Consider the following 14,831-nt stretch of genomic DNA (forward strand, 5'->3'; position numbering starts at 1 on the left):
GAAAAAGTTAAACTATACTAGGTATTTAATGTTGAACAATATTTAAAATACATGGTCAAAACTTTACTCTACCCCTGATTGTATTGAGCTACTAGTACTACTTTATCACCACTAGATGGCCACCCAGATTATTTTATCCTCCCCTTGACTCAGTGGGTGGGTTTATGGGTAATGTAGTTTAACTACACACGTGTGATCGTATTCGCCTGATTTCCACAAAAGGGTGCACCGATTCATACTACATCGGGTGCAATATGGCAGGCCTTGAATTGCTGTCCGATCAGGGATACCGTCTAGATGGAAGAAAAGCATCTGAACTGAGAAAAGTGCAAGCTCGTATGGGTGTGTTTGCCCAGGCTGACGGCTCTGCCTACATAGAGCAGGGCAACACCAAAGTCCTTGCTGTTGTGTATGGTCCCCATGAAGTAAGTGATCTTAATGCTAATGGCTAGCTAGCTCATTACATGTTGGCTATCTTTCTAATGGATGCAAGTCAAAATGAATGAAGCCTAGCTAATTAAAACTAGAATTCAGCTGCAACAGTTATATATTTTACAATAAACAGATTGGTTATCGTTTGTCAATATAACGTTGCGTGTGCATCTTTCCAGTGGTCTATGAGGTAAATGCAATTAATTACAAACAAGACTTGTGAGAGTCCCTCCCAACTCCCAATAAACATTATGCTGTGAACTTTTGCTAGCAGTAGTACTTACTACTGCTTGTATTTATCTTAGTGTAGTGTAGTAGTTGGTGTAGACTACACAATTGTATTCTGTATTCTATTGTTTATTGTGTATTCTGTATTCTTACTATTGAGTTGTGCTTGAAATGTACTGTAATTCTCAAACTGTTAATACATTCTTCAATCAAAAAAACAAACTATAATATAGTTGTTTAGTGTAGTACTATATTATAGTGAGTATTACTTTGAGACATTAATAAATATATAGGCTATATCCATTTTCCTTCTGTACATCGAGTCTGTAGCATTACTTTATCTCCTTTCTCTCCTGAAGCAGAGTGAAACAAAAATGTTCAAATTAAGTTTTGTTCGACTAGTCAGTGTTCAAGACAAGTAGCAAGTCTTTTTTTCTTTTCTTTTCTTCAAATAGTCTATAGTCTAATATGCTATTACAAAGATGAGGGGAAAGAAATTGTATTCAAAACAGTTGTTAATCCCATATAGATTGATCGATATTCCAAAATGTGTATAGATGCACTCTATTCTGTGCAATTAATCTCTGTTTTCTGGTACCCCTATAGATGCGTGCTTCCCGTGGCCGGACACTTTATGACAGAGCTGTTATCAACTGTCAATACAGCATGGCCACGTTCAGTACAGCAGAGAGGAAGAGGAGACCTCATGGGGACCGCAAGTCCACAGAGATGAGTCTTCACCTAAAGCAGACGTTTGAGGCGGCTGTGATGACCCAGCTCTATCCCCGTTCTCAAATAGACATCTACGTTAAGGTTAATTACAAACACTAATGGAAGCACACAGCTTATTGTTAACCACAATGAACCTTAGTTGATTTTATTTTTTAGTTCAAATAGTTTAGGAATGCTTTTTATTTATTTATTTTTGAAAAAAAATCTGGTTTGTCATCCTGTTTCAGGAGATTTAAAAACACCTTTTGCCTTTATTGATAGATTAAACAGTAGTTTGATAGCAAAGGTCGTCGGAATCAGGACTTGAACCTGCGATACGCTGTCAGGCTGGATTACCAGCCTAGGTGCCTGGACCGCTCGGCCGTCCCAGGCCACCTTATTAGTTGATTTTTAACCCTAGTCCCCCAGGGTTCTATACTTTGTCCTTTTTCTCCCTCTACGGCAAATACCTTTGCAGAAAATAGCCGACATATTTTCGCTGAAATACGAATGCTCTAGTCTAGGGTTCATGTGGTTAACCCATTCAGGATGGGAACCCATTTTAGTGTTTTAAGCATTATGTTATATACTTTAGCTATTGAAAAATAGCAGATCTACAAGCTCATAGCGCGACACCGAGTGCCGCGCTACGAGCTTTGCTATTTTTTTAAATAGTGAAAATGTGGCGAATATTATATTCTTTCAGAGCACACGTTTTTAATTCAAATCTTTGCTTCTGGGGGGTTCCTGGAACAACATATTTTCAGATGGGGGTCCTTGACATGAAATAGTTTCAGAACCATTGACACATGATAGAAACAGGTTTTTCAGAAAACTATCAGGATTTAAAATACTTTTTTATTTATTTTTTAGAATCTGCCTCAGGTCTAAATACAATGGAATACTCTCTCTCTCTCAAAACAGATTTTGCAGTCGGATGGTGGGAACTACAGTGCGTGCGTGAATGCTGCCACACTGGCAGTGATCGACGCTGGCATTCCAATGCGAGACTACGTGTGTGCCTGCACAGTGGGCTTTGTGGACGAGACGCCCCTGGCAGACCTCTCTCACGTGGAGGAGGGCGGAGGAAGCTCGTTGGCTATGGCGCTCCTGCCACGTGGGGGGCAGATCGCTCTGCTGCAGATGGATGCCAGACTACATCAGGACCACCTAGAGACTCTGATGGAGGCCGCCATGACGGCTTGTAAAGGTGTTAGCAAAGTGTTGGATGAGGTAGTGCGGCAACACCTACAAGTGTCTGTGCTCACTGGAGAGTGATGGGGGGAGGAGGGAGGGGGGAGAGGTAATGTTAGAATTTGGGCACAGGCTGAGTTGGAATTTGAATGGTGTGGGATGATTGAATGAAAAAAAAAGTTGGGTACATTTTTCATATATGTAATAACCGGTCTTGGATATTTTTGTAATTAAACTATGGCTTAAAAAAATAAAGTATATAAAACATTGAAACCTGAATTTATTTGTCTGTTTTTGTGATTAAGCCTACAGTATGACTTAATGTCTTAATTTTGTTGTAAAACGCTTGGTGACATTAATATTTCATGCAATATGCCTCCACAAGTTGCAATGTGGATTGGAAATGTCAGGACATATTTCTCTCCGCCGGAAGTTGGTCCGTCGCGATAAATGTCCCTGGGAACAAGGAAATAAACACGACCATCAGCAGCTGAAAAAGACTGTTGTCTGTGTTGTGCTCTCAGAGGTATTTAGAACAATTTTATAACTACGGAATAGTTGCATGATAAAAAGAAGAACCACGCCTTTTCTCCCTTCCCCGTTAATCGTTAAACAATTGTATATAACTGGTCACGTTGCTAAGGTAGCTAACGTTAGCTAGCAGGCAGCAAACATGCACCTGTCAATAGATTCATTATGACAATGGGAGACTGCACGATCTTGGTGTAGAATAATATAGTATAATTCCCATGGCATAAAATGGCATAGCACATAGCATAACAAATGCTGTAGCTGCCTGAGACAGTCATCTATTCTAAAGTACTCTAAACAGGGGGTCCTCGGCAAAAACGAAGAAAAGTATTCCCTAGTATTTCACCAGATGTATTAGCCCATGAGAACGTATAAGAATCACTTTTCAGATCATAGGTCCCTGCACTCTCTACGGTCATCTCCACTCACCATTTGATTTATCCTCTCAGACCCAAAACTTAGATGTATGTATGTATGTATGTATGTAAATCGTTGGATAAGATGTTTCATGCTGTATTGATGTTGGTACCGTTAGGAGAGATAACAGGCAAAACGTTGATCAAAATAACAATTCTTCTACATTCTGTAATTGTGTAGACTTCTTGTAAGTTAAGTAATGCAGATGTTTAACAATGGACTCATGAGGGTCCATTTGGTTCCATTTTACGCTCTCAAGAGTTAAAGATCTAATAAGGGTCCATTTGGTTACCACCTCCATCCATCATTTAGCTGGGGACCACCTGAAACTGAAACCCCCTCAAGGACCACGCCCCTGGACCACTGTGTGCTATTAGTATTGTAATTAGTTTTGCCTGATGTATGTCATGTTCTACTGTAGTGCTTTGGCCAGCCCAGGGGTACAAGACCGCATTCATGGGACTACTGTCAGACCCAAACAGAAGGCGTGCTTTGATAAGCACGCTAACCCGCCTGAATGCCCCAATCTGGTAAGTCACTTGAAGAGAGAGATACAGTATAGGTGTACCTATAAAGGCCTATTCATAGTCCAGTTTTCGGTGAGGAGGTGACCACCGGAAACTACAATATGACGTCACGCCGCGCTGCTCACCGCTCACACAACACATCTCTCTTTTTGAGTGGTGCAAACCACTCCAATAACCAGCTTGGTTATGTATCTATGTATGTGTGTACCTGTACGTGGGGCCACGTACAGATGAGCATGGTTGCTATGGTTAGTGTGTGACGTAGTGTGTGAACAGTTGCACCACTCAGTTCACACGGGTGTGATTTCCTTTTTTTACTAACCACCGTTTCGGTGGTCACCTCTTCACCGAAAACTGGACATAAATCCATGTCTGCATTGTGTCATGAATGAATATTTTATTCATAATTATAATGTACATGGTATTTGTGCAAATGTCTTACAATATTTTCTCTCTTTGGTCTATTACTCTCAGTGTTATATGTTACATGGCGGGCGTGGCATGGTTCATGGGCCTTGCCTTTGACCCATTCACTCTGCGTACGTACATGTCGGAGAATGCCATGGGTTCCACTATGGTGGAGGAGCGTTTCCCAGCAGGGGAGAGGGCTATGGCCACTGGCAGGGAGTTTGCGGCTCATAAAAAGAAGGCAGAGTAAGTTAACCCATTTTGGACGGGAATACATCTGTGTCGCCTTAGCTTTTATTATTTAACCACTTTTAAACATTATTTTAAACTTTAGCTGTTGAAAAATAGCAGATCTACAAGCTCATAGGAGTGCGGCACAGAGTGCCACGCTACGAGCGTTTTGAAAAATCGTGAAAATGTGTGAAAATCTTTGAATATATACATTCTTTCCCAGTGGGTGCTTTTAACTCAAGTCTTTGCTTCTGAGGGGGTCCCTGGAACAACATATTTTGAGATTGGTCCGGGGCCAATTACATATCATTCTGGGGGTCCTTGACATGAAATAGTTTAGGTTTTCCTGAAAACTGTCATGATGAAGCTTCCTTCAGTCACCCCAAGCAGCATCAGCTGTTAAACAACCTATCTTGGCTCCAATCTAATCAGTCTTGTTCTGTGCAGTGGGATGCCAGTGGATTGGCTGGTGAAAACCATGCAGTCCCGAGGGCTGGAGGTGTTTACCCAAACCTTCACACGCCAGCTTCCCTTCCCTGATGAAAACAAAGAGAGATATGTGAGTGAATTAAATGCGATGAATGGCTATGCATATTAAATATGAACAGTTTTAGTGTAGCAAGAAATATGCCAAATCTATTCTCCTCCTTGTGCTTCCTTTCATTGTCGATGTCCCTCTGTTTCCCCTCCCTTCTCTCCAGTTGGTGAAAGGCACTAATGTATATGGGATCCTGCGGGCTCCTAGAGCCCCTCGCACAGAAGCCCTGGTGCTGAGTGCACCCTGCAGCCCAGGGAATAACAACAACCAGGCGGTGGGCCTACTGCTTGGCCTAGCACAGTACTTTAGGAGTGAGTACCCTACCCTAGTACCCTGCCTCTTTTCGCTTGACACAATACTTCCTGAATGAGTACCCTGCCCATTTTTATAGATTGTTGCATATAGAACCAAGAGTGCAAGCTAGACTAGCACTCACAGCCTGACCACACCTGACCTCACTGCATGAATACCGTTGAGATTTTGTTTAGTATTCAATCAATTCATACAATTCAATTGTTGTTTGCATTTCATCTCTGTCATAAATTAGCATAGCTCCAGAGAATATGTTGAGTAGAGAGAATTAGTTCTGGTATTTATTGAAATGATGGCTGTTGTGCTGTTTTATAGGTCAGGTTTACTGGGCCAAGGACATCATCTTCCTGGTGAATGATCATGATCTGATTGGTATGCAGGCCTGGCTGGAGGGCTACCACCACACCAACACTACAGGTCAGTACTGTTTACCATTGATCTTTTTGACAGAAATGTTAGAATAATATGAACATATATTTGCACTATATCTGTCGAAAGTATAAAACAAAAAAAGCTTGATAGTGACATCACTCCCACTAGCCCTGGGTCACAGTGTTATGTTTTTGTATTGGAATTCCCAATCCAACATGATCTCATTGGTTGCTGCCAATTAACTTTTAATTCCGTGGCTGTGATCTATGGCCTATTGTCTGTGTATATGTAATGTATATGTTACGTAATATCACAGACTGAATGTTCGAGTGTTGGGGGGGCCGTGAAACCTCGCTCAAATAGAGACTCTGCGAGTGAATATAGGAGGGGGGGTGGACGACGTTGCTGCACGGCGCGTTGTCGCTCGCGGTACGTCAAACATGGATTCTAATGAGATTTCATCGTTCGCTCGCTCGCATCGCTGGCAGTGTAGATGAGGTGTAACCTATTCCCAGTTCCCACTTCCCAGTTCCTATTCCCAGTTATTGCATCCTGAATCCTTTCCCATTTGACTTTTAACTCGCCTATTAATTCCAATCTCACACTTGCATAATTCTTGCAATTCAAGCATAAACATGAGTGTACAACCAAGCTTTTCACGTCTCTTTCAACCAGTCCGTAGAAGGAATGATCTTTTGATTTAGGCTACAGCTTTATAGTTATACTCTCTTGAGCTGTTTATGTTCGTTTGTTCCTAGAACAAACATAAACTTATCGCCACCCGCCACTCTGTGTCTGTTGGTCAGGTATGGACTACTCTCCACTCCAAGGTCGTGGTGGCTCCATCCAGGCAGCACTGTCCTTGGAGCTCAGCAGCGACGTCATCACCAGCTTAGACCTAGTTCTGGAGGGGCTTAACGGTCAGCTGCCCAACCTGGACCTGGCCAACCTCTTCTATGCCTTCTGCCAGAAGATAGGGGTCCTCTGCACCATCCAGGGCAAGGTATGAACTAGGAAACCAGTGATGGGTATCAGTGTTGTTTTCGTCGACTTAAAGTGTTGTTTTCGTCGACTTAAACTAAGACGAAACATGTTCGTCGACTACCTTTTTCCACTGACGAAAACTAAATTGAAACTAAATGAAAACTAAGCTATGATGTCTAAAACTGAGTACTTTTACTTTTGTTACTTTGATCAATAATTTGGTACTTTTACTCAAGTACATCTTTTAACTTGTACTGTACTTGTATTTCTATGCAAAAAAAAATAGATGAGACCAGACCATCAAATTAAAAGCCTTTAATTTGAAGTGGCTTCATTGTGAGATTAAAAAGTGCCTAGGTGCATTTTAATCGTGCAATGCATTAGCTACTTTTTCTCCAAGAGTGCTTTGGTCTCATCTTTTGTTTTGCATCAATTCTGTCACCCGTTTGTAAAAGATGAGCACCTTGTTGCAGATTTCTAATCTGGCCAAACAAAGTATTTCTATATTGCAGTATTGATACTTTTACTTAAACCCATTTGGACTGAGAACAGATTCTACAAAATGTCGGTGGTTCTCAAACTATATCATGTCATAATTCTGAAAATATGTTGTTCCAGGGACCCCCCAGAAGCAAAGATTTGAGTTAAAAACGTTCGCTCTGAAAGAAAATATATTCAAAGATTTGCGCCACATTTTCACGATTTCTCAAAAATAGCAGATCTACAAGCTTGTTGCGTGGCACTCGGTGCCGCGCTATGAGCTTGTAGATCTGCTATTTGTCAATAGCTAAAGCATAACATAATGCTTAAAACACCAAAAGGGGTTCCCATCCAGAATGGGTTAAGTAAAACATGTGAGTACTTTCTCCACCACTGTTGAAAACCGCCTGCAGCCGTTTGAAGAGAATCACATTTACTCTTGTTTACGTTGTAATCATTTAGCAAATCATTTTCACAATGGGCAATAATAATTGTTCATGTATTACGAGTCAAGATTGAGGCGTGGAGACTATCATCTTTTCCACAGCTTCAGAGGAACGACTGGGACACTGCGTCGGGTTACAGCCATGCGGTCCAGACCATGATGCTGATGGTACTGAAGCAGGCCAGCGGACGTCCCTGGGGAGACCACGGGCTGTTCCTGCGCTACCACATCGAAGCTGCCACCATCACAGGGGTCAACAGCTTCCGCCAGTACAAGACTGATGCCACCACCGTCGGCAGGTCGGTGCCATTTTGCTCACGTGATGATGGAGCAACGGTTCTGTGTGTATATATGTGTATGTATGTATGTATGTATATATATATATATATATATATATATATATTGCTCACGTGATGATGGAGCAACGGTTCTGTGTGTATATATGTGTATGTATGTGTGTGTATATATATATATATATATATATATATATATATATATATATATATATATATATATATATATATATATGTATGTATGAAAACAGGATTTGAGGAAGAGAAATGATTAAAAACGTTTCCTGTCATTTGCTATACAGTATTGAAAACAAACAGTATTGTAAAAGAAAAAGAACAATACCAGACAATACTGGATTTGTTTAAAACAATCGTGAAAAATCGTATCGTGAACCCAATATTGTGATTCAAATCGTATCGTGAGTTGACTTTATTTTTTTATAATTCTATAAATCTATTTTTATTTGTTTTTCAAAATCGTACAAGATCTAGGTTCAGTCAATCCACATTACAAACCTTACAAATAGCCAGTCCAAGAAACATAACGGTTAAAATGAAAATAAAAAAGAAGAAAAATAACAGCAAGGAACTGAATGTTCATTTAAGGTCTTTCATTTTGCTTTCTGCATTTACCCTGCCCAACATATATTCATATGATGTTATTTTGATCATTTCTTCATTCCATTCTTTAAGCCCAGGTGTTCTGGGGACTTTCCAAAGACGCAACAGTATTCTGGCAGCGGTAACAAGTCCAACCTTTATAATAGTGAAATCATTTTTAGATATGCCAGGGACAGCAGTTCTGTCCCCTGATAGACAGAGCCGCGGATCTCTGGGCAACGTCAATCCCACCCATTTCTCAAAGAATTCCAGTACCCTACACCAGAAAGGGTATACTATGCGACAGTCCCAAATCATATGCATATATGTGCTTGAGTTAACTTTATTAAACAGAAAATGCATTTTCAGGTCATGGTACCAATTGTATCCAATCAGGATAGAGAACGCAGTCAGGATACAGATTAAACAAGTGGAATTGTAAGCGATGACACAAAGAAGTGAGCAGACAAAATTGGAACCAGAACACTATAAAGATTAAGCTCATCAATCGCTAATCGCTACTCTCTCCTGGAATTTTGTCACCTTCCTGAAAATGTATTTTCTGTTTATTAAAGAGCTGGAGAGACAGAGAGACCTTTGTTGACCTTTGACCTAAGTTGTTTGTTAAAAGTTTTAACAAACAACTTTTTGTTTTAACCAGAGAATAGCACTTACCCTAGCCTTTAGTCCAGTCAATTTTAGATTCTTTGTATGCAGTATTTGATATGATTGCAGATATTCAGTATTAATGACTTGGATCTGGACTAGTGCTGCACGATTCTTGCTCAAGATCAAGATTCTCACTCGATTCTCATGTTTTCCATGAAAATATTTATCGTCTGTAGTTGCTGAACATTACTAAATTCAAAATGTGGCACCTGGAGCCAACCACTGTGGCTTTAAACAGACAACATCAAATGCTTGACCTAAACCTCTCTTAAAATCCCTCTCTTGTAGCTAAAACACAAGAGTAACTAAAATGAATTGGACAGCCAACCACCAGTGTTGCACGTTTCTCGCTCAAATTTAGAAATGAGATCTCATAGGTGTCTGAATCTAGATCGCGACCTTTTTTTTCCGATTAATTGTGCAGCACTAATCTGGACTGGACCGTGTTTTGTTTTCCACAGGCTCTTCGAAGGAATGTTTCGTAAACTCAATAATCTCTTGGAACGCCTCCACCAGTCCTACTTCTTCTATCTCATGCCTTCGCTCTCTCGCTTCGTCTCCATCGGTTACTACATGCCAGCCTTCGGCCTGCTTGCTCTGATACTGTTGCTTCGTGTATCCTTTTGGTAAATGTTAATGGTACGATATTTGTACAGCGTCTTGCGTTTTACAATATCACCCATGCACACACATACAGTACTACTCACTCACCGACAGATGCTATGTACTACCAACCTCGTCATTGGGAGGGTGTCCGGAGAACTCGCCAGTTTACCAACTCGCCGCGATTTAGTGCATTTTAGTTTTACTTCACCTTCATTTAAATTGCATTGAATTGAGAGAGAGAGAGGATAGTTGTTTAGAGTTAACACTAGAGAAAGTAGGAATGCTAAAAGTTTAAACACCAAAGTACCGAAACAATGTAATTCATTAGTAAACAATTCCTGAAATGGTAGGCCTACTATGATTGGTATTCACATACTCACCTTTTTATCATCATCTAGCTGACCATTAAATTGCACAAAATAATTTGAACACTTTGGAAATTAACTATAACATCTGTGAGTTCGACATACTACACTGATGAAGACAGCATGTTAGCATAACGATGAAGACATTGATGAAGAATTATCGCCGTGGCAAGCATCTTTTGGTGATATTTTTTACATCAATTGGATTGGATGGAAACCTGAAATGGATAAATATAGACTTGTTGTTGCACACATTCAGTATAAACTTGGAAGACTTTGATGCCATTTTATTTGATAGGTAAAATTAAACAATGATAAAAGTGTGTTAAATCTAAATGTGGGCGCCCTTGACCAATGATACAGGCCTTAGATCTATGGGTTCAACTTGTATCTCCTCCACCAAGAGAAGAAGATGACATCGAGCAGGTTAGACAGACTCTCTTTCTCTATCTATCTCTTTGCCGTCTCCTTTTATTTCATGACAAAAGAACAAACAAAAGAAGATAATGAATAATCGTGTGTAAGTGACACACATTATCGTGTAAGTGACAAGCTCACAACGCGTCGCGCTGCGACGTGTTGTGAGCTTGTAGATCTGCTATTTTCAGCAAGTGTCATTACGACAGCATCAAGGCCCGCCAAAATACATGTTAGTCGACTAAATCAACTGTAGATTTAGTCGACTAAAATCGTATGATATTTAGTCGACTAAAACATTCCGGGTGACTAAAACTAACTAACTAAATGAAAACTATTCAAGAGGCTATGACTAAAACTAAAGATCAAAATTTGCTGTCAAAATCAACACTCTCTTCTTCTTCTTTTTCTGTCCACTGTGTCACTAGCCCTCCAGTCCGGGGGTGCTGTCTGTGTTGACGCCACTGGTGATCAGCCACCTCACAGGTGCAGCTCTGTACACGCTGCCCATCCATTCTCAGGAGATGGCCGTGGAGCACTTCCCCGTGTCTGAGACGGAGGCTGTGGTGCTGACGGTCATTGCCATCTACACGGCAGGCCTTGCTCTTCCTCACAACACAAACAGGTAGACGCTGATGCTAGCTAACATCACCCTGGGCAAGACCTACGCTGTAAAGACTATCATTTATTTGGGCGGAAGTTGCAGAATTTTTGCGGAAGTATCGCCCAAGGAAATGACGTTGATGCTTTACAAATCAGTTTACATTCTCCGCGAATGAAACAAGTGTTGTGATTGGTCGGGAAAATATCGTATCCGGGGGAAATACATCTGACGGATGTTCCGGAGGATACGTCCGCCGCTTCTCTGCCTTACGTTGTGACCAGGCTTTTCTTTTCGCAGATAAGTAAGCCTGGGACCGAGGCTAAGCTAACATAGATAAGTAAGACACAGATAAGTAAGCCTGGGACCGAGGCTAAGCTAACATAGATAAGTAAGACACAGATAAGTAAGCCTGGGACCGAGGCTAAGCTAACATAGATAAGTAAGACACAGATAAGTAAGCCTGGGACCGAGGCTAAGCTAACATAGATAAGTAAGACACAGATAAGTAAGCCTGGGACCGAGGCTAAGCTAACATAGTTTACTCATTCCCTGCCTATAGGGCGAGATTACATTTATTTTTTTATTTTTTTGTCATCAATGTTTTTTAATGATTTTTCTATTAAGCATACAAAATACACACGACTTACACAAAAGAAAAAGACAAGAACAAACACAAAACAAATCTAGCAGTCGAAAACTACACGCCTCCACATTCTGTTGTTGACAATAGTGATTATATCATCTGTAATGTCTTAGAAATACAACTTGTTAATGCAACCATCCTTTTAATATACAAATAAAAGTAGTCCCATATTTCATGGAACTGTCCTTTGTGATGATCACAACACATGGATCTAACATACGCCCCTGATATGCTTCAGTGTTCCCGGGAGTAGGTCAATACTGGTGGTGTCGCTTCAAATAAGGACAGCGCAGGCTGAAAACTAGGCCTTTAACCCATTTTGACCTGAGATCAGATTCTAAAAATGTCTTCTACATCCTGACAGTTTTCTGAAAAAGCTAGGTTTCTATGTCAGTCGTTCTTCGATTTTTCAAAAATAGACCTACGTACAAGCTCGTGAGCTTGAGCTTGTAGATCTGCTATTTTTCAATAGCTAAAGCATAACATAATGCCAACACCAAAAGGGGTTCCCGCCCCAAAATGGGTTAAGCAACTAGTCGACTATTCAACTAGTCGACTAGTAAATCCACTAGTCGACCTTGGTACTAGTTGACTAGTTGATAAGAAAATATATATTTTCTTTTCCCCCGTTTTTGTAGGCCTCAAGATCAGCTAGATTATAGTTATAGTCACCAATGTACACCGTTTTTAAATGTACAACTATTATGTAAAACTATATGTAAAAAATATTATTATTATTTTTACATAATAGGTAGGCATAGTTAAACAACTAGTCGACTAGTAAACTAGGCAACTAGTCAACTAGTAAAATCACTAGAAGTGAAAGCCCTAGTGCCAACCACTAGATGGTGCTGTTGGCTTGGAAGAGGTTAAGGTCTTTGAATGGCCTTCTTTGCATTGGTCACTGGCTAAGTTATGCTCCGTTGTACAATGGTGTGGCACACTGAAAACATTAATACCTCAGCTTTGCGTCCGCCATGTGTTGCGAACCAGTAGAACAGCTATTTTAGGCACGCGAGTGTAAAAGGTTATGGTGTCAATGACTTTTTCTTTCTTTCTTTTTTGTTTGTTTGTTTGTGCTGTTGTAACCTTCCACCACCAGGCTCCTGACAGGGCAGGGTACCGAGCAGGGTTGGAAGGTTCTGAAGCTGGTGGCTGTGTTGTACTTGGCTGTGCTGCTGGGTTGCACCGCCCTCATCAACTTCTCCCTGGGCTTCATCTTGGCGGTCACCTTGGTGCCCATGGCCGCCTACATCACACCCCACGTACCCAAGTAATACACTCTACGCACCATTATTAATTTTTGTCTTTCACTTTGCTTAGTGCTGGATAATGGAGTACCTGGAATTAAGTAGTTGGTTCCTTCCCTGAAATTCACTCAAATTTCACCATTTCAAAATAACTAAACGATGAAACAATTTGTGTTCCTTTTGGAACCTAAACGATTTGGGACTTTACAAGTTGCCCCACGAGTCGTACATACTATGATATATAGTAGTACATATCAGTGTTGATTTCGTCGACTAAAACTAAGACGAAAAATGCTCGTCGACTACCTTTTTCCACGGATGAAAACTAATTAGAAACTAAATGAAAACTAAGCTACGATGACTAAAACTAAGACTAAATATATTGACAATTTCGTCAACAAATAAAAACTAGACTCAACCTTAGGAAGGGACTAGTGAACAAGAGATCCAGTATAAGTCATTTTACACTTGGTTGCATGCTGAAAATAGCCGATCGACTATTTTCAGCAAGTGTAAAAACAGTCATTACAACGGCATCAAGGCCTGCCAAAATACATTTTAGTCGACATAATTCTTATGATATTTAGTCGACTAAAACTAGACTAACACTAAGACATTCCAGGTGACTAAAACGTGACTGAAACTAAATGAAAACTATTCAAGAGACTAAAACTCTTCTTTCCCTCCTGCCTCCCTCCCCCCATGCAGGGCTCTGTCAGCCTTCATATTAGTACATACTAACATGCTTCTTCTTTCCCTCCTGCCTCCCTCCCCCCATGCAGGGCTCTGTCAGCCTTCATATTAGTACATACTAACATGCTTCTTCTTTCCCTCCTGCCTCCCTCCCCCCATGCAGGGCTCTGTCAGCCTTCATCATGATCGCCCTCAGCCCCGCCTGCACGCTCCTCTTCTGCGTGTTCTTCTTCCAGGAGCTGCAGGAGACGCCCGTGAGCTTCATGGAGGGCTGGATGCTCTTCCTGTCCGTCATCTCGCAGGGCATCCTGGACAACTGCCTGTACGGCTCTCTGGTCTACCCTCTGGTGTCCTTGATGGTCTACCCCTGCTGGCTGCTGTTCTGGAACATTCTCTTCTGGAAGTAGCTCCAGTAGATTCTTTGTACTCGTACAACACGTGGGGACGATTGTGGACACACAGGCAATGACAGTGTGGGTGGGTGTGGGGGGAGGGCGGGGGGGGGGGGGTCTGAATGTCAGTGGACACTATGATTTGTACTCAGGTTTTGCCTTCCAAAGGAGAGAGCATGAAGAGCGACTGACTTAATGTCCGTTAGTAAGATTGCCCGTTACACTTGTCTTGGAAAGTACACGCTCTTGTTAGTTTTTTGTTGGTTTTGTGATGTTTATACTTCAAGCACTTCATTATTATTATTATTATTTATTATTATGAATTAATATAAAGTGGAAAATGATCTAATTAATTAAAATAAAAGGCAAATTTACTTTCAGTTCAAGGATTATTACAGATTCGGTGTATTGTTAAATTTGAAATCACAGATCATGTTTCCATGTTATTGAGAATGGAGTGCTTTTGTATTCAAATGGGGGGCCTTTCTA

At 40.9% G+C, this 14,831-nt stretch overlaps 2 protein-coding genes across 3 annotated transcripts; both read left to right on the forward strand.

The window, feature by feature from the left end:
* Positions 1-169: 169 nt before the first annotated feature.
* exosc4 (exosome component 4) lies at positions 170-2,838 on the forward strand. The gene is made up of 3 exons (XM_079529546.1): positions 170-425; positions 1,267-1,473; positions 2,296-2,838. The coding sequence occupies exons 1-3, from the start codon at positions 255-257 to the stop codon at positions 2,647-2,649; spliced, it is 732 nt and encodes a 243-aa protein (XP_079385672.1). The 5' UTR covers positions 170-254; the 3' UTR covers positions 2,650-2,838.
* A 131-nt stretch (positions 2,839-2,969) lies between these two features.
* Positions 2,970-14,421, forward strand: gpaa1 (glycosylphosphatidylinositol anchor attachment 1). Of its 2 annotated transcripts, none has more exons than XM_079530147.1 (13): positions 2,970-3,091; positions 3,935-4,043; positions 4,515-4,694; positions 5,127-5,238; positions 5,381-5,528; positions 5,845-5,946; positions 6,708-6,904; positions 7,913-8,109; positions 9,834-9,987; positions 10,707-10,769; positions 11,189-11,385; positions 13,110-13,280; positions 14,114-14,421. In XM_079530147.1, exons 2-13 carry the CDS (start codon positions 3,970-3,972, stop codon positions 14,355-14,357), a joined length of 1,839 nt encoding a protein of 612 aa, XP_079386273.1. In that variant the 5' UTR covers positions 2,970-3,091; positions 3,935-3,969; the 3' UTR covers positions 14,358-14,421. The 2 variants fall into 2 exon arrangements, with proteins under 2 accessions (XP_079386273.1, XP_079386272.1); XM_079530146.1 differs by having other exon boundaries at positions 3,045-3,070; positions 3,903-4,043.
* Positions 14,422-14,831: the final 410 nt, after the last annotated feature.

This window comes from Electrona antarctica, assembly GCF_951216825.1.
Source record: "Electrona antarctica genome assembly, chromosome: 19".
Classification (NCBI taxonomy): domain Eukaryota; kingdom Metazoa; phylum Chordata; class Actinopteri; order Myctophiformes; family Myctophidae; genus Electrona; species Electrona antarctica.

Excerpts from the sequence above, each read along its gene's own strand:
- exosc4 (XM_079529546.1), top strand. The coding sequence starts at position 255 with ATGGCAGGCCTTGAATTGCTGTCCGATCAGGGATACCGTCTAGATGGA. Across the intron at positions 426-1,266 it reads TTGTGTATGGTCCCCATGAA|ATGCGTGCTTCCCGTGGCCG; the intron begins GTAAGTGATCTT and ends GTACCCCTATAG. Across the intron at positions 1,474-2,295 it reads AAATAGACATCTACGTTAAG|ATTTTGCAGTCGGATGGTGG; the intron begins GTTAATTACAAA and ends CTCTCAAAACAG.
- gpaa1 (XM_079530146.1), top strand. The coding sequence starts at position 3,916 with ATGTCATGTTCTACTGTAGTGCTTTGGCCAGCCCAGGGGTACAAGACC. Across the intron at positions 11,386-13,109 it reads CTTCCTCACAACACAAACAG|GCTCCTGACAGGGCAGGGTA; the intron begins GTAGACGCTGAT and ends TTCCACCACCAG. Across the intron at positions 13,281-14,113 it reads ATCACACCCCACGTACCCAA|GGCTCTGTCAGCCTTCATCA; the intron begins GTAATACACTCT and ends CCCCCCATGCAG.